Raw genomic sequence first — 20160 nt, 5'->3', positions numbered from 1 at the left:
AGTGTGAACATTTATCTCAAAATGATCCCTCACCCATTGACCACCAAATCAGTGCTCCCTAGGTTCCTGGTCTAACCGTATCACATACAGGGCTGTTCAAAGGCAGACGAATTGCAGTGATCTCAAAGTTTTTACCAGTCAGATCAGATGTGATTCTCTTGGTTCTCAGAATAATAGCATGTTATTGTGATGGATGATTCCCTTTCAACATATGCAGGCTCTTAACCTGAAAGGCTTATTCATGGAACTTTGTAGAGAGAAAAGACACTAACAGGGGAGCTTTGAATAAAACACTAGATAAGAAAGTGAAGATAAAATACTGAAGGAAGTGAGCCTAGTAATAAAATTTAGTTGGGGCTTGAGTCTGTGGAAATGTGGAAACCATGTTACAGATTTCTTTTCTGTTAGTACTGAAAGCAAGATTCAATTTGTAATTTGTTTGGAAGTTTGTGGGGTTTTATTTTTTTCCTTTAAAAATTCTACTGGTCCCATCTTCAAAGCTTGTGATCCTTGCTCTTGTTTTTTCTTCCCCTGTGCTTGGCCTGTTAGCGGACTCCTCTGATAAAATGCCTAATGATCAAGGTAAATCAGTAGACAGCCTCTCTCTCCTTTCCCCTCTCTTGTGACCTATTATTATTAGCTTTTTGTTGTTTTTGTTTCTTTTTTTTTTCTGAAAATCAGTATTGTGCGTTAAAATCCATATTATTTATTGGCCAAAGTGGAGTTGAGTCCATGTTTGTGGCACTTGGGGTATCTGAAAAGCTGGGGAATCTATTTAGGAGCTACATAGGCAAGGAAAAACTAAGTAGAATAAATGGGGTTCTGTAGCTATTGGAAATTGGCAGTAAGTGTGGGTCACTTTGTCCTCTGTACTAAGATACTGAAATTCTGTAATGATGATAGGTATTTGGACCATGATGAGAACAGGCATACCAACTTGTCATTTTTGTAGCATGTAGGATTGCATTAGTTCCTCTAAATGAACGGTTGTAGTCAAATTCAGCAAATACCTTATTTTCTTCCTCCCACAAAGAATCTACAGATTTACCCTCTTGAATTGTGTGACTCTGACAAAAGTAGTGCTATTTATTGTTACCATAAGCTTAGTTCAGAGCTCTTTTCTGTTTCTTCCCTTAAATATATCTGTTCATTTTAAAAGAGAGAAACAGTTTAAATTGGAAACATAGGAAGCAGAGGCTTCAGTGTCACCATTCTCGAAATTGTCTATCAACATAGTTTTTCCACTGTAATTGCTATGGTGGAGAGATCACTGACTGTGGTTTTCATCTCTCGGGAGTCAGCCAACATTGGTATCTTCTGTACTGAGACCAATGAAAGTAAAGTTGATGGTTGCTTTCAAGGTTTAAGAGTAGTTTTTAGGGATCCCTGGGTGGCTCGGTGGTTTAGTGCTTGCTTTTGGCCCAGGACAGATCCTGGAGTCCTGGGATCGAGTCCCACATCGGGCTCCCTGCATGGAGCCTGCTTCTCCTTCTGCCTGTGTCTCTGCCTCTCTCTCTCTCTCTCTCTGTCTCTCTCATGAATAAATAAATAAAATCTTAAAAAAAAAGAGTAGTTTTCAGAAATAAAAGTCTTGGGGCTCCTGACTGGCATAGTCAGTGGAGCATGCGACTCTTGATCTTGGGGTTGTGAGTTCGAGCCCCATATTGGGTATAGAGATTACTTTATAAAACCTTTTTTAAAAAAAGAAAGAAAAAGTCTATGAATCTTGTTATTGGCAAGGAAGAGTCAGAACTTGAGGTTGCATGTTTCAAGGGCTTTAGAAATGTATTTGCACTCAGTGAGTCTTTTATTGTATGTTGGAGAAACTGCAAACATGCTTGCGTATATGTGTGAGGCACCCTAACATTGGTAGACATTTTGACTTAAGTGTGAGAACAGAAAAATAACTATACTGTGTATGCACAGAGTATAAATGTGTTCATGGTCCTCCCCCTTACCCCTGCACCCTCTTCACCACCACCACCCCCCACCGCCGCTGCCTTTGCTGGATTAGCCAGAGTGCAGGTCTTATTTGTACCACACCTCCAGCCTTTTAAAATTCTTTACCCATAGTAATTTTTGATGTTTGGTTAATCCTTGGAATTTCTTGTTCATAGGTTATAGGTTATATTTAACCTATAGCATTAGAAAAAATGCTGGGAAATACAAAAATTAGACCAACCAGTTTATTAGCAAAATATGTTCTTCGGCAATTATTTATATAATATGATACTCTGGATAGTTGGGCTTACATGTGGGCTACCCTGAAAAATAAGCACACTTAAATCTGAAGACCCTTAGAAGTGCTACGTCATCTCCTCCAACTAGACCTCATCATAGTGAAAAGAACTACTGGAATCATAACATACGGTGTGTACCATTTATTTGCGAGGAATGATGGCCATGAACGTAAGGGGATGAAGTAACAAGTATAGACAACAGAAAAGGGATCAGGGACTGTGAGTTAAATATGCCCTTTCCAATACCCAGCAACTTCCATTACTTTGGGAGTTTTGAGCTTCTGGAAACATAGAAATCATTGTTTTCATCTCTGTATTTGTTCTGTTAAATGAACTATATACAGAAACATTCAGATTTTAATTTTTCATTTAGTCTGACTAAATGAAATTTATCGAAGTACTTGACATTAGCTGTAATGTTTTATAGAAACATCTAGTTTATGCATTTCTGGTCAAGCTTTATTTGTAGAAATAACTCATTTATTAGTGTTTTCTGAAGCTTCATGCTCTGTGCCTCTGCAAAGGGAAAGATTATATTCTTCCCTAAAGATTTTATTCTATTTGTAATAATAGTAGCTAATATTTGTTTAACGTTTGCTATGTGTCAGGCAGGATTCAAAATATTTTATAGGAGTAAATTTCCATTTAATCCTCAGTACAATTTTGTGAAGTAGATACCATTATCGTTGCTGCTTTGCAATGAAGAAACTGAAACCCAGAAATAATCAATGACTTGCCAGAAGTCAAGTACGTGATAGGCTAATATTCAGGTGCAGGCAGTGTACTATATTAACCACAGGAGCAGCTTTGACTTTGCAGTTCTTTCACACTTCTTCAGGAGGAATCCAAACCTTGGATTGATGAATACTTTTGCTGTATTGGGAAAGGATTCCTTATATTTGCTTTACCCAAGCAGCTTTTTTTCTATAATCATGAAGAACAGAATTCAGGATGGAGAATATGAATGACTAAAATACTGGTCTTTGTGTTTTATGAAGTCTGTTTGTGAGGTGGTCCCAAGCCTAGGATCGGCAGCCTCGCTCATTATATTTTATGATGATGGATTAGGAGAGAGAGTGCTTGGTGAGCAACAAAAGGGAAGACTTTGTTTTTCCATTCTTGGGTATTCAGGTAACTGAACAGGAACCAAAAACCCAACTTGAACTCCGTGTGTCTTCCTGCTCCTACTTAGGATATCTTTATATTGGAAAAGGCACCTTTATAAGTTGAGGAAAATATCCAAACAGTACTGACACCTACTAGGAGATCATCATGGCCAGGTCCTTTGGAAAAGTGCACTTCTGTAATGCAGAAGTCAACCTAACTGGTCCCTTGGTTCCTTTTCTGGGAGAAGCTACTTTTGCCATAAGCACCCTGCGCAGTTTGCAGGAGCTGTTTCTTGGGCAAGAGAAATGGGTGTGTTCCCACCTTATGAACAGCAAGTGGCAGTCTAGTTACATGCTGGCTACAGCCATGGACCAAGGGTGTCAGCCTTTCAGATGCCTCATTGCGTAGAAAGCTATACATACTGTTTGCTTTGCACAGCCTATTTTGTCCTCTCTTGTTTATGTGCTACTTCATTTTCTCATGGTCAGAGTAGACTGAAAATATTTTTTTGTAGAAAACACTCACTAGCTATGAAGTGGACTCGTCACACCAATGGCTTGGGTCATTACTGACATGATTTCTTTTCTTCTCCAGCCTCAGGGTCTGCGGGAAAAGGAAGCCGACTGCCAGACCTGGGATCTGACTACAAACCTCCAATGAGTGGTAAAGCCTTTTTTATGGCTTTTTGGCCCATGGTGGGCATGACATGGTTCTGCTTGAATCCCAAAATGTCTTTGTAGCTACTTTGTGGTGGGTTGTAGCACATTACCTATTTCTTTCTATTTAGTAGTATTAACTTTAGGCATTTTCTGGCAAAAGTTTGCTGAATTACTGCACATCCTTTCCTTATAGGATCCATAAATACAATGGTCTCCCCATATACCCAACTTAAAATAAGATTAATTCTAAACAAATGAGTTTTATTTTGCCCACTGCCTGCCTCTAGAAAAGAATTAGAGTCTTGCTTTCAAAAATAAACTCTCTAATGAGATTATCCATCCGAATCATGAATTTCTCCCCACACTGCTTATCCCAGTGTTTTTAATTTAGGAATTCTAAAAAATTCTTCCACTCCTAGCCAGCCTAAGAGCTGGTGCCTTCTAATTACTTAAATAATGGCACCTTCTTCTCTATAGAACTTCATTGTTTGTAAGTTACTTTCACACCTGAAATTACATTTAGTCTTTCTAACACAGTGAAATGGGGAGAACAGATATTCCCATTTTATGCACTAAAAAACTCAGTGAAGTAATGTGCCTGGATCCACCCATTGATTATGGAAGTCCTACAACCAAAATCCAGATCTTCTGACTCCTGATTATGACTTTTCCATCATCACACACAGCCTGAAAAGCCTGGGGTTCTGTACCAGATGTGGGAATCTGAGTCCTAGGCTGATTTCCAGGATTGTGCACTTTTCTTCCTGGGAGGTGTGTGTATTGTACTTACATGCTGTCCACAGTAGAATATTCAAGGCCATGAGAAACACAACTGTTTCCTTGTCTTTTCTTTCATACATACATTCATTCATTCACACGTTTTTAAAGGTTCTGGTTCTGTGTAACAAGCTATGGGAGCAAAAGGAGTAGCAAACCAGCCACAGAGAAAAGGGAAAGCTTCATAGAGGTGATGTCTGACCCAGATATGAATGGATGCGTGGAAGATGACTAAATGTCAGGGGGTTGGACATTTCAGGAAGCACTAACAGCACGTGCAAAAGCATGGCAGCAAAAACAGCCGGTTCTCTCCAGGGATCACACTCTCTGGAGACAGGAAAAAGATTCTCACATTAGAGAAGGTGGTAGGTCAGAACCAGCTTGCCAAAAGCTCAGGTACCAGTGCTACAAAATGTGAGCTTCTGGGACGCCTGGGTGGCTCAGCAGTTGAGCATCTGCCTTCAGGTCAAGGCGTCATCCGGGAGTCCCAGGATTGTGTCCCACATTGGACTCCCTGCGTGGAGCCTACTTCTCCTTCTGCCTGTATCTCTGCCTGCCTGCCTCTCTCTCTTTCTCTCTCTCTCTCTCTCGTAAATAAAATATTTTAAAAAAAATATGTGAGCTTCATCCTGTACATAACACACATAAGGTACCTTGTACCATGAGTAAATTGTGACTTCCATTTATTGAGTACTAAGAGTTACTACTCTAGTGAATGAAGAGGGAGTTGGGGGCTCAGATTATGAAGTCCGAGAGAGTGGTTAAGAAGCTGTTACCATAGTCCAGATGAAGTTTTAGAAATGGTCTATCATAAATGTCCTTGGCAGGACATGCTCCCTTGGCAGCTCTTAATCACTCTTCCATGGGAGCCTTTGGTCCTCTCAGAAGTTAGAAGTCAAGGGCAGCCCAGGTGGCTCAGCGGTTTAGTGCCGCCTTCGGCCCAGGGTGTGATCCTGGAGTCCTGGGATCAAGTCCCGCATCAGGCTCCCTGCATGGAGCCTGCTTCTCCCTCTGCCTGTGTCTTTGCCTGCCTCTCTCTCTCTCTCTCTCTCTCTCTCTCTCTCATTAATAAATAAAATCTTTTTAAAAATTAAAAAAAATTTTTAATTAAAAAAAAAAAAGAAGTTAGAAGTCAAATGCAGTTAAATGGGAATTCACCTCTGCTGAATACAAGCAAGAACTGCCACCACCTCCTCTGCTAGTCTCTGCACCCCAGCTTCCAGGCTCTGATTTGCAGCACCTGCCCCACCACATACCCTACCCAGGAACTCAGCATTGCTATTAATAGAAGTTCTGTGTAAAGCCCCAATATAGTCTAATTTTATTGGTCCCTAGTTCTGTAGTCTTGACAAAATATAAAAATGTTATTTATTAAAGATCAATATGTACAACTTTGTCTATCTGCTTACCTTTTTCTCAGAAATGAGGAATAAAAATGATTGAACCAAATGGAGAAGAATAAGCTCTTAAGCCTTCCGGAATCATCCCAGATTTAGCACTGTGCTTAGATGTAGCCTATAAAAATCATACAATCAAAAGTTGGAAGGTCCGCTAATGCAGTGTCAATAAGTATAGTTTGAATTAGATCGTAAGGTTATGAACCAAGGTTATATTTGGGAATCACTTTAGGAACTTTTTTAAAACACAGATTCCCAAACCATTATCTTCATGTTAGGAATTTCTTCCACAGTCTCCCAGACTGGTAGAATGATTCTTCTTAAGCTTCTAGAAACTAAACCCTCATTACTTGGTAAGCTTATCTGTTTTGTACAGCTCTGTTACATAGGAGAGAGAGAATAACTGGAAGGAAAGATACCAGGTGCCTGTGGTAGTCAGAGCTGTGTGGTGGGATTTCCCATATTGTCTAATGTAAGTATGTGTAACTTTTGTAATGAGGTGGGAAGCAAAAAGAAAACAAAAATGTGTTTCAGAAAGTAGAAGAGCAAGAATTAGGATAGAGGCAGATTAGGGCAGCCTGGGGGCCGAGCGGTTGAGCACCACCTTGGCCCCAGGGTGTGATCCTGAAGACCCGGGATCGAGTCCCACTTCAGGCTCCCTGCGTGGAGCCTGCTTCTCCCTCTGCCTGTGTCTCTGCCTCTATCTCTGTGTCTGTCATGAATAAATAAAATCTTAAAAAAAAAAAAAAACAGGATAGAGGTAGATTATAAAAGGCCTTAATACAAAGCTTGGTCCTCCTCCTGTAAGCAATGGGGAGATAATAACTGGAAGAAAAAAGAAGAAAAGCTAAACTTCCTCAAGGTCTTAAATGATCTGGCCTCTGGACACACGTGTCTGTCTTTTTTCTGCTCACTTGCTTCCCTCTAACTCTGCACTTTTCCTCTTGAGCAACACTGACTGCCTTTCTCTTCCTTGAAGCTCATTCCTAAGCTCATTCCTCCCTTAGGATCATTCCACAAGCTGTTCCCTCTCTTAAATATTCTTCCTCCAGATCTTTGTATGGTGGGACCTTCCTTGTCATTCAAATCTGAGCTCAAATGCCATTTCCTCAGAGAAGCTTTTTCCAACCACTCAATCTAAAATAGCCACCCAGTCACTGTGTGTCATATCCCCTCATTTTATTTTTTTATAGCTCTTATTACTAATAATTTCTTATTCGTTTATTTTTCTGCCCCCATCGCAGAAGCTACATCTTTGTTGTTCACTGTTGCATCCTTAGTACCTAGAACAATGTCTGGCACTTAACTACTCAGTAAATACTTGTCAAACTAATCCATATGTACAGACCTACTTTTTCCTGAAATTGAATAAGAGAATTAACTTTGCAAAGTCTATATTTAAAAGCAGACTGTATTGTGTGTGTGTGTGATCTCAGACATCTATATGTGGGAAAAAACTTAAGCTTGTTGTGACTATATATTTTTTAAATGCTTTTGAAAGTCAGAAAACTAAATGATTTACAACTGGTGTTTTATAAGACAAATTTATGCATAATATAACAAACACCAGGGGGCAGGCCCTTTCTTTGAGTAAAATGTTTAGTATAATTTGAGAAGCTGTTATTGAACTCCAGGTTTGTGCGAGGCACTGTGTTAAGAACTGTACACAGTGCAGAAACCTGGCTCTCTAAATTACACGAACACTTGTATACAAGGTGATGAGTGTATTACAAAAAAGCTCCATGAAGTTTCCATACTCTGAGTGTGTGCATTTTTGGAATTCTCTAACACTAACAAATGTACTGGTTCTCCCTGTACAGGTAGTAACAGCCCGCATGGAAGCCCCACCTCTCCCCTGGACAGTAGCATGCTGCTGGTCATCATTGTTTCTGTTGGCGTTGTCACCATTGTGGTGGTTGTGGTCATTGCTGTCTTTTGCACCAGGCGCACCACCTCTCACCAGAAAAAGTAAGGAGCCCCAAATGTAACCCATGATTTTTGCTATGTCTTCTTTCACTTCTATGTGACTTCTGTATTTGGATTTGTACAAAGAGATAAAACATAGAATATAATTTATCCTTGAACAATGTGGGGGTGCGGTACCGACCCCCCATGCAATCAGTAATCTGTATATATATTTTAATACCCCCAGAATTTAACTACCAATAGCCTACTATTGACAGAAAGCCTCACTGATAATATAGTGTTGATTAACACCTATTTTGTATGTTATATATTATATACTGTATTCTCACAAAAAAGAAAGCTAGAAAAAAGAAAAGGATTAAGGAAATCATAAGGAAAATACATTTACAATAGTATACTGTATCAAAAAAAAGTCCACACGTGGCTACTAAACACATACCTTCACCCTGGCCCTAACCCTAATCCTAGATGTGAAAAGTGGGTTTCTGAACACATGGTAAGAAAAGCTAAGAAGCACCCTAGTTGTTCTAGAGAAGACCCCAAATATTTAAGAATTGGTGATATTTCTGAAAATGGATATAAAGGTAAAGATAAAAACCAAAAGACAATTGAATATCTATTTAAAGAGTATTTAGAAACCCAAATCTCTTCCTTACCTCAGCCCAGCAGATGGCTGCCATGCTGCCATGTCTGTTCTTACCCAAGAAGTCTGGGGTTTTATTCTCTGAAGAGGTCTCTGAACTGTAGGATATCAGACACATACACTCACCCAAATCCTAAACCCTGACCCTACACCTAACCCTCTGGAGAGGTCTCTGAATTGCAGGATCTTCGGTACATACCCTCATGCTGACCCTAACCCTAACCCTAGAAATGAAGGGAAAAAAGGAAGATGTGGTATTTATATATACAATGACCTATTACTCAGCCATAAAAAAGGGACATCTTGCCATTTGCAACTATATGAATGGAGCTAGAGAGTAGTATGCTAAGTGAAATAAGTCAGAGAAAGACAACCATATAATTTTCACTTGTGTGGAATTTAAGAAGTAAAACACGTTTAAAAGGGTGGGGGGAGAGAAAGGCCAACCAAGAAACAGATTCAACTATAAAGAACAAACTGGTGGTTACCAGAGGGGAGGTGGGTGGGGAAGGGATGAAATAGGTGATGGGAATGAAGGAGGGCACTTGTGATGAGCACTGGCTGTTGTATGGAAGTGGACCCCCCCCCAATTTAGTCCCATGTTGTTCAAGGATTAACTATACATGAAAAGTGATGTTTTAAATATTTTGAAGGGAAATGCAGAATAGTTCTTATTAAATGTATATTAGTGTTCTGGCAGGAAAGAGGAAGCACACTCAAAAGGGGTGAAAGGAAGTTTAATAAAGGGACCATTTACAGAGTCATTGGTAGGCTTAGGAGACAATGCAGAGATGTTCAAGGACCAGCAGCCACTGATAGGCCACTGTCACCCTTAGGCCTGAAAAGGCGTGAGGTCTTTCTGAAGAAGAGAGCCCTGTTCAGAGGTCTGAAGCAGTAGGAGAGGGCTTCCTAACAGGAGCTAGGTGTGGTAGTAGAAATGTAGCCTCTGCCAACCTCTTGCCCAGCAGGGAAAGGACAGGAGAAAAACACCTCCTACACTCCAGTCTCTTGGCTGTGTCTTCGGTTGGCCAAATCCATTGGAAGCCAGGAGCAGGGTTGCCAAGTAAAGGATCGAGTTCATTTAACTCAACCTCTCAAGTCACAGAGCCAAGTAGAGGATAGATCTGGAGAGGGAAGTGGACTGTGTCCAGCCTTGCTGGTAGCTGCTTTGGAGTACTGTTTGTGCGTGCACATGGTGAACCAGATGCACAGGAGTTGATGGGTATACTTAAAGGCTTTTTCATGGTACAAATGCCACCTGAAATGAAAGAAAACTACAAACCTCTTATTCTACATCTAAATTTAAGAATATTTTTCAAGGGGTGCCTGGGTAGCTCAGATGGTTGAGCTCTTAGTTTCAACTCAGGTCAAGATCTCAGGGTTGTGAGATAGACCCCCCCCCCCACATCATGCTCCGTGGTCAGTGCAGAGTCTGAGTTTCTCGTTCCCTTTTCCTCTGCTCTTCCCTCACATCCCCCCCCACCACCACCCTCTGCTCATGCACTCTCTCTAAAATATATTTTTAAATCTTAAAAAAAAAAAAGTTTAGGACTGGCAGGGTCAGGTTGGGGGTCAGTGGGGAGATACACTGCTTTAGTAAATTAGAAAGGCTTATTTATAATTGGCATATCAGATTAAATGGCTGCTCCCCCTGAACTCCTCTGGGATGTTGAGAGTTGTGGTCATTGTCTAGAGCAGATAGTGAGGTAATTCAGTTATAATACTGCTTAATAACAGCCTACGCTCCTCAACTTGAGAGAATCCCTGACCTAGACTACTTTCAACTCACATATAGTATCTCGACAAAGAGACAGATACCAAAAATAAAAAGATTGCCGAGTTACCCCTAATAGCAAAAAACACTTTATGGGCAATAAAATGACTTTAATAGCAAGATCCTAGAAAATCATAAGATGGAGATATTGCTCCATAAAAGAGAAAGACAAGTTCATGTCAGTGTTTGTGATTATCCCTCAGAATTCCCCTGCCCAAGGCAAGATGCATGTGTTTAATAACAATAAATGTGTTTGTTTTCAATTCAGAGAACAAGTACAGGCTACCTTTTTACTGCTGCTGGTGATGGTTCTGTGTCCCCTTGTATAGGTTATGTTAGGTTTTTAATATTTCTTTGGCCTACCACAAAATAGCTTTCTATAGCCTGCATTGCATCTCTTTTTGAGGGAACAGGGGCTCCTTTTATAAACTTCCTGATCTCTGCCTCTTACACCTCTCCCTGTCTCCTTTTGATTATGGAAAATTGTTTCTCTTAAAAGCATCAGATATGATGTTATTTCTACTCTAGAACTTTTCTGCAAGCTTCTTTGTTGTGTTTTTTGTTGAAAGATCTTATTTATTCGTGAGAGACACAGAGAGAGGCAGAGACCTAGGCAGAGGGAGAAGCAGGCTCCCTACCTGGAGCCTCATGTGAGACTCGATCCCAAGACCCTGGGATCATGCCCTGAGCCAAAGTCAGATGTTCAACCACTGAGCCACTCAGGCGTCCCTCCGCAAGCTTCTTTGTTTGGCATTTCAAATTTATCTGCTCTTACAAACTTGGCTTTATATCTAGGTTCAGAAATCTTGATATCTTTATTTGTATTTGAATCTGCAAATCTGCAAAAGATTTGGATCCTTTTGCTTAAAAGAATTGTATCGAGTCTTCATGGGGCTTTCCCTCCCCAGCTCCCAGTGACCATCTTTTCTGGTGTTCCATAAACCACCAAAAAATACATGTGAGCTTTTCTTCTTACTTTTCTTCCTCTCTGATATCTGAAGTACCTCCCACTTTACTTGTAGCTGTTTATATACTCACAGCCTCAAGCTTGACAGCATTTAAGGCCTAGCCCCTCATTGCTTCTCAACATATTCCTTATTAGCTACCTCACCCTCAGCAGGTGAGAACTACCTCCGTACCGTACCACCGTGCAGTCCAACACCTTCTTCAGTGTACTGCCTCCTACCTGAAGCCAGCTCTCCATTTAACCTCTGGATCTTGGTGGCTCTCATCTTTCTAAGACCTTATACTTGCTGTTACCACCTCTCCAGCACAGGTAACCTTTCACTCTCTTGGCTTTGTCCCTTTAGCAGTTAAGTGTGCTCAAACCTCTTTCATCTTAAGAAATTACAATTATTAACCCTTACTCTGCTGCCTTGTCCTTACCACTAGCTGTTTATAAACCTGTCCTTCCCTTTGCTACAGAATTTCTTGATTACTGTTTACACTCGTCCATTCTTTCATTGTACTCACACTTCGGTTCATGTCAATCTGGATTCTGCTCCTGGCACTTTACCAAAATTGGTTTTGCTGAGGACCTCCATATTGTTAAAGCCAGCAGACATTTTTTAGTCCTTGTCTTAATCTCTCAACAATATTTAACTCAACTACTCCTTCCTTCTTGAAACATTATCTTCTCCTGTATGTCATGATTGTATGTTTTCACAGCTCCTCCTATCTACCTAGCTACCAAACCTTCTTCAGGACCTGGTCCTAGACTTACTTCTCCCTCTGTACTCTCCCCCAGGAATATCTACTCCCATTGCTTCATTTACTATCTTCATTCCAGTTACTCTGTATTTCTATTTCTAGCCAAGGCCTCTCTTCTGAGTCTCAGAGTTGCACGCCCAGTTGTCTCTTCTGCATTTCCACTCAAATGTCTCAAAGGTACTCAACAGATTCAAGACAGAATTTATAATCTTTTCTGTCAAGCCTGCTTCTACCTCATTGATTCCAGTGTTAGGAAATGGCTTAGCTTCAAACCTTGTCATCATCATCTCCTCTTACTTCTTTACTCCCACCCCACCCTACATCATTTATTCACCAAGTCTTATCATTGCTGCCTCCTGAATAACTGTCAAATCTGCCTCTTCTCTCCATTCCACGGTCCCAGAGCACCATCAGTCATGGCTAAGACTGTTGCAGTAGCATCCTAGCTGGTCTCCCGTTCTGTCCCCTACCCCATAAATCCCTTCTTCACACCACAGTTGGTATAAATTTTTAACTCAGAATTTATTTCCTTACTCTCCTGCTTAGAATCACGTAATGATTTATCATTACTCATAGAGGGAAGTTAAACTCTTGACATATCTCTAAAAACCCTTTATGATCTGGGCTACCTTTCCAGCATCATTTCATATCATTCTCCATATGATTCACTGTGCTTCAACCACTCAGAACTTCTTACAGTCCCTCTGATATACAGGCTGTTGTGCTCTGCTTCAGGGCTTTGATATAAGCTGATTTCATCTGGAAAGCATCTTCCACCCTTCCCCCTTTAAGTCTTAACTTCAGTGTCACCTCTTTCTCCAAGGTTTGTCCTATCCACTGTATACCAGCTATTAAGAGATAACTATAACACTTGGCATTTCATTAAGCTCAAAATATTTTAAAATAATGAGTTGAACATCTGTCTTTCTCACCTGATGAGAATGCTGAGGGCATAGCATTCCAGTATAGGGATTGACCAATATTCATTGGATACCTAATAAGTGCTTATTGAGTGGGTGAGTGAGTGTTGAGTGAGTGAATGAAGAAATTAAGGCATAAAGAAGTAGACGCTGTTGTCTGCATTCTTGACTTTACCCATTTGGTAGTCCTGGTACGGGTTACCTGAAATGTTGTTCCCTTCCTCTTGTATAAGCCACAAACTCTGCCTCTGTTCCATTGTTATATTTCTAATTGACATTCTCTCTGTTGATTGGAACTTGAGGAGAAACCTGCTTTAGAGATAATTTAATTTTAAGATGCTGTCTAGTGTGTTGATAAAAATAATTTTAAAAAGTAGGCACAGGCAAGTAGTTGAATATGTCCTTATATGTATCTTTAAATATGTGGGGACAAAGCAGAGATACATTTACTGTTCCCAGTAAACTTCTTGCCCCTGTTTTCTGTTGTCTTGTTGTTTGTGTGTTGTTAGTTTCTGCCTTTCCTTGAAGCATCTCTCAGAGGGCAATTTTAATTATTCAAGCCTTTTCATAAATAAGTTCCAAAGAATTACTTTAAAAAAACACCCTCTTAAATTTGTGCCTAGGAAACGAGCTGCTTGCAAATCAGTGAATGGCTCCCACAAGTACAAAGGGAACTCCAAAGATGTCAAACCCCCTGACCTCTGGATCCATCATGAGAGACTGGAGCTGAAACCCATCGATAAGTCTCCAGACCCAAACCCCATCATGACTGATACTCCAATTCCTCGTAACTCTCAAGATATCACACCAGTTGACAATTCCATGGACAGCAACATCCATCAAAGGCGGAATTCATATAGAGGTGCAGGTTGTCCCCAGATGTGGGGAAACTATTTCCATTTAAATCATTTTTCATTTCCTACAGTCGCCTGAATTTGGTGATTCCTATATGAGGTTAGGTTTAAAGAATTGTGTATTGTGGAATTTGGTCAACATCTGATAAAAATAGATAGCTTGGGGGAAAAAAAGCTTATTATAGGGGAGAGGTTCTGTACCGAGATGAGACAGCCTTCTAGATATATTAGGTGTCTTCTCATGTGTCACCAACTTGATAACTGAAGGATTGAGTCAACTGAGCCTATGCCTCTGTTTATCTTATCCCTTCATTTGGAGTCCACCTCTCATTGTGCTGTTCAGAATGTTCTTGGTTTGAATGCTCTTACTCACAAACACCACACTGAAGCATGGTAGGCAGCATTGTGTCAACTGCACCTACTCCTGTAATGTGCTACTGACCATTTTCTTCTTTTTTCACTTCCTGCAGAAACACCTTATCCCATTATATTGTTTGTGAGTCCTGAACCCTCCACTGGAAATGTTTTACTTCTGAGGCTGCTTAGTGGCCTAGGGCACATGCTTATAACTAACCTCCATGTTTGATGTCTAGGGCATGAATCAGAGGACAGCATGTCTACACTGGCTGGAAGGCGGGGAATGAGACCAAAAATGATGATGCCCTTTGACTCCCAGCCACCCCAGCGTAAGTTAAAAGTCTCTCATTTCCCCTGTGCTGCCAATCTACCCAGTCATTCTGGGGAACCACTATGAACGATCTCTTTGACTTTACTTGATCCTGACACAAAAGCTGACCTACCAAAGCTTTGGCACCTTGAGCAAGAAATACCAAGCACTTTCATATTCTGCAGTTAACATTATTCTTGAGATTATTATTCTTCAGATAAACAAGCTAAAAAGCCAACTACCCTAGTCTCCCAGTGTTAAATACTGAGGCATAGTATTTAACAGAGAAGTAACCAGTCCCCCTAACAGTGTGCATAGCATCTCCACAGTAGGGATGGAGAAGCATCCTTCCAGCTGGAGCTCAGGATGTCACAGTATTCCTTAGACTTCCTGATACACATTCAGTGTTGATGGGCATCTGTCATTATTTTTAATTGGTGGACTTAGTATTTTAGAGAATTTTAAGTTTATAGAGTGGAGTTTTTAAAAGAAAATTTTCCTACCGTATCTGTTCATGCCTCACTTTGATAAGCATAAAAGCTACCTGGCCTCCTTTAATCATATTTGAAATTTAAAGTAAGTTAAATATCATGATTGGAAAACAATAGAACAAACAAATTCTTTTTTTTTTTTTTCCAAACTACTGTGTCTTCTCTCTTGTCACTGTTTTCAAGGTAGGGAAGCCACTCAGACTACCTAGCACAGTGGAGCTTTCCGGTGCAGGTCCCCTGTGTGCCCTTCTAGAGTGAAAAGGCCACCTGCCTACTAATAGCAAGTTTTTAAGTTTTATACCAGAAGTATTTACTGTAAGCTGAACAGGTGCCCAGTAAGCCGAACACAGATACCTAGATTCAAATCCTGAAAGCATCCACTAGATCACTTTTCAGTTTAACCTAAATGAGCTTTTGAATTTTTTATTCATTTAAGATAGCCTATTTCAAGAACTCTCAGCCACCTCTCTTTCGGCAAGTGAGAGAGATTGAAATGATCACAGGTAGCCTACACACAAAGAAGTGAGCCATGGCTCCTTATACTTGGAAACTGGTGAATCGCCCAAGTGTGTAAATGCACGCACGCGCACAATGTCTCACACACTGTGCACAGACATGTAGGCATTAGATTCTGAAAGTCAGCTTTGAAAGAGAAAGGGCTAATTAATTACTAGGTTATTTCTGCACAAAGTAGGGACTGTGATGAAAAAAGGACCTGACCCCAGAAGCTTGAAAGGGAAAACATGGTTTTCTTCTCATTAGAGGTACCCTGGCTAGGGTCCCAGGGCTACAAACATTGACTGAAAAGAGTAAATCCATTCCAGTTGCCTTTGATGTATAGCAAGATGGTAGCTTGACTGTTTGTTTTGTACAAGATTTTAGTTTTTACTTGAACTGGCTTATTTTTAAATGTTAAGGAGAAAAGATACGTTGTACCAGATGGTATCAGTTATTTTTTTCTCTTTTTCTTTTTTTGGGGATGGGGAGTACACATAAATATACAGTATTATTTAATTTGTGCTTCAGTATTTAAGTGAGTGAGTGGAATCTTTAATTCAAGAATCTGAAACCAGGTACTCTGATACACTTGTGACCTTCAGGTTTTGAGATCCCCTTTTCCCCACGTGGCTCCACCTTTTTCTCAAGCTGGGGTTCCCTGGAGTCTGTCCCACTATTCATCTCCCCGGCCTTCAGATGAGCACTGCTGGGGAGAGCTTGCCAACATTGGGCTGAGGTTCAGTCAACCTTGTAAAAGGCCTTGCTCAGAAGTGCCAGGACCCCAGGCAGCTGACAGCCACTGATTGCCAGCCATGTTCTAAGCAGGCACATTCACGTTGTCTTTTTTATTTACCCAATTTGGAAAGACTGGAAATGCCTTTAAAAAGAGAAAGTCAATTTTGTTTTTCTGTGTCAGAGTCCTACATACCTAGAAGGCTTTTCAGGTAAAAGTCAGGAGGCTTCTTCTGCCCTGGACTTAATTCTGGAAAACACTGATGCTGAAGCTCCCCGCTTCTAAAAACCACTTCTCTTCCCCTAAAGGAGATGCTGATCCCCAGACTCCCCTGAAACCTCCTCTGCCCGCTTTTCCAAGTTTTATTCCAAAGGACCACCTGAGCCTTCTGGTCTCTGAGAGCAGGCAAAGCCCCTGTTTTGTGACCCAGGCCTTAAGGAAGAAAAGGACACTCCAGGGTCCTTGGTTGGTTGTGCCATCTGCTTGTCTGACAGGTGGCCAGGTTAGGAAATAGCTGGAGAATAAAAGTGTCTATTTTGTTGACTAGGATTTTTTCTTCACCAGAGTAATGTTGAGTAGCCCCACAGAGATCTAGGGAGATCCTTGGTGACAGAGACATTTAATAGACTCCAAAGGCTAATTAAGTTTTATCACAGTTTGTGAAGTTCTTGGCTTAGAGGACAAAAAAATCCCCTGTGTTCCTAGTCAGCCCCACCTCTTTGCCTATTAGAGGGGTTTAGAGCTGTCCATGTTGGTTTTAAACATTCTGTTTCTAAAACTACTCTAAGGGAGTACCTAAGAGAAACTTATTCCCCAACCGGGCTTCTGATTTTGTTTGTTTGCATCTTTAGGATTGATAATGAAGCCTCATTAAAGAAGTGTTTTGTCTTCATAGAAAGCTGTATATGGAATATCTGTGTGGAAATTTGGATTTGTTAGCAAAATACAGCAAATTTAATTCCTTAACCATTGTGGGAAGGAAGGAGGCAATTAGGAAAGATCCATTTATATTTTAAAATGTGAATGAATGTGGCTGAGCTCCCAGACTAGAAGCAGTAAGAGATGGTGCCATGGGCCTGTGTTTCATGCTTTCATACTAGACTGGAGTTCAGTTCTGTTTGAGTTCCTTTTAAGATATGAAAACTGATTAAAAAAAAGATATGAAAACTGATTAAACAGCTACTCATCCATTCAGCCTAAATACCTATCACATGCCTCATTCAACAATAAGAAAAAAACAGAACATATTAGGAATATACTCAAAGGAAAAGAAACTTCTTCTTTAGCAGGAGAAAAAATAATAGAAACCTAACCATCATTTGTTTGCCTATGGATTTTATATTTTGTGACATATTCAAATGGATATTTGTAATATATCGTGTAATCCATATTTATTGTAGAAGAATTGGAAAATACAGATAAACCAAAAGAAATTTTTTTAACTCCTGACCACACTTCCCCACAAGATAATCCCAGTAACATTTTAGTACATATTCCTTAGAGGTTTTTTTAATGTGTGTACGTATGCATAGGAGCGTGTTGATTTAAAAAAAAAAGAAAGAAAGAAATGTAACATCCATGGGTGATTGTTCGCATCCAGCCAGCTGCCACCTAGAAGCCAAGGAAATGGTTGTACTGCATGGGAGGGGCAGGGGTGGCTTTGCTCTTGAACTGTGACTTGTGTGTGTCTGTGCAAGCATGTTAAGCACTTCTCTGTCTTGTGTTCATCCACAGCTGTGATTAGTGCCCATCCCATCCATCCCCTCGATAACCCTCACCATCATTTCCACTCCAGCAGCCTCGCTTCTCCAGCTCGCAGTCATCTCTACCACCCGGGCAGCCCGTGGCCCGTTGGCACATCCCTGTCCCTTTCAGACAGGGCCAATTCCACAGGTGAGAGATGAGGCTCAAGCCCCAGATGGAAAGCATTCCAAGAGTTGGCAAGCCAAAATGGGGAAGGACTTGCCCTGCTTAGAAGGATTTGGAATTTTTCCGTGTTGTTTATGTATCATAACATTTCTGTTACCGACTCAAATGTATTTCTGTAAAATTCACCCCGTCCTTTTTTCTCCCTAAGTTGGTAAGTCCTCAATACAAGATGTCCTTTTAGTAAAAACACAATAACTCTGATCACATAATCATGTCTTGTTTCATCAAGTTGCATCTTGATTCAGTCGTATTTTCAGTTTGTTTATTTTTCAGTCTTCTAATCTGAAAGGAAAACTCATTCTGGATGATTTTCAGACACTAGATGTAGCCTTTGCCTTAGTTACCCTGATGTTAGAAGATCTGTAGGGAAGCCATGAGACAATTCTCATACGAGATCTTTATATATATATATATATATATATATATATATATATATATATATATATATATATATATATATATACATACTGTGGCCCAAAGTAAGAAGTGCATCCAGGGGCAGCAGGGCCAGTGGCACCAGTAGCCACATTGAAAGCCTCAGGCCACCCAGCGGAGTATTGACATTAGAAGGGGCCAAAGAGGCATGAATCATCTCTAAAAAGCAGATAGGAAATGAGCCTAAAAATATGCGGTGCATTTAAGGAAATATATTACCAAACATGTCCCAGTTTGGAAATCTTAAGAAATAGCGTTATCAAAGTGGTTTTAAGGAGAAAATAGTGAAGGTGAGGAGACGGTAAATGGAACAAATACTGTTGTTGCTCATTAAATGAAAGTTAACTTCCATCCTCTCAGTGTTGAGGTGCAAATCTAGTAACTTCTCATCTGTACAATATGTTCTTTTTTCCATCATTTGAAACTTGTCTATTAATAGTTATGATATTACTAGTAGAATTTAATTTTGGTCATTCTGGAAAATATGGGAATTTCAAGTGAATTCCATTTTAAAAGCACCTCAGAACCTCATGCCAGAAGTTTGGGTTGGCAATAACATTCCCCCTCTCCTTTAAGTCTTGACCAGTTTGAAACCTACCCAACATCAAGTGAAGATCAAAGCTTTATTAAGGAATGCCTGCTGACTCCCAAAGTTACCTCTCGCAGACCTTTACTTGGTTTAGAGAACGCCACTTAAACTCATGTCTAAAATTGGCCTTCCTGCTCTCTCCCTCCAGATCCAGGTTTGGGGCCCCTGCCTTAGGAAAAGACAGTCTACTGGTGTCTGTCTGGACAACCAAACTCTGCCTCACAGGCATAGTCTCAGATAGAACAGGAACCAGGAGGCAGCCTTACAAATCTGCTCTCAGAAAGCAATTCCTGTGTCCTGACTCTGATTCTCTATCTGTAAGGCAAAAGAATCCCACCTGCTTGGATTTGGGCCTGCTTCAATGCACTGCAGGCTCTTCCCATTCAGATTAGCCCCTCTCGTCTTTCCTCTAGTCCAGGAGGGGGTTGAAGGTTGGCAAGGAGCAGGGCAGCCCCCACCCAGCCCTGGCCCAGGTGGTCTAGTGCTGCTGAAAGGTCCTTTCTGTATGGACTTAGGCAGAGAGTGAAGAGAGGAAGAAGTAATGATCTGCATCATTACAGGGTTCCTCACTTTAATGACCAGAAGGTAAACAGATGACAGGGAAAGCCCTGAAGACTGATTTGGAACAGAGCACGTGTCTAGAAATTATCCGGATCCTCTCACTATTATATTTTCCTTTGTCTCTGGAGCTCAGTGCTGCCAGCAGCCCTGTACATGTGGGCTAAGCATGTCTAGGACTCGGCCAGGGCAGTCCTTGCTCAAGAGAGCATTTACCGTGTCACCACCCTCAACATAGCGAGAGCGCTTTCCA

The 20160-nt window shown here is 40.7% G+C and overlaps 1 protein-coding gene across 4 annotated transcripts in view; it reads left to right on the top strand.

Moving 5' to 3' along the window:
* NEO1 (neogenin 1) overlaps positions 1-20160 on the top strand; it is a 240070-nt gene that overhangs the window by 212716 nt on the left and 7194 nt on the right. For 2 of the 4 annotated variants that reach the window (XM_055319824.1, XM_055319825.1), the window contains exons 21-26: positions 550-582; positions 3942-4010; positions 8001-8148; positions 13777-14015; positions 14601-14693; positions 18131-18289. In XM_055319824.1, coding sequence (XP_055175799.1) covers positions 550-582; positions 3942-4010; positions 8001-8148; positions 13777-14015; positions 14601-14693; positions 18131-18289 — 741 coding nt within the window. The remainder of the gene's footprint in view (positions 1-549; positions 583-3941; positions 4011-8000; positions 8149-13776; positions 14016-14600; positions 14694-18130; positions 18290-20160) is intronic. The other 2 variants (XM_055319823.1, XM_055319822.1) reach the window with 1 other exon arrangement.

Source organism: Nyctereutes procyonoides, unplaced genomic scaffold (genome assembly GCF_905146905.1).
Source record: "Nyctereutes procyonoides isolate TBG_1078 unplaced genomic scaffold, NYPRO_anot_genome, whole genome shotgun sequence".
NCBI lineage: Eukaryota > Metazoa > Chordata > Mammalia > Carnivora > Canidae > Nyctereutes > Nyctereutes procyonoides.
Note: the sequence above shows the minus strand (reverse complement) of the source record. Positions and strands in the feature narration are given on the sequence as shown.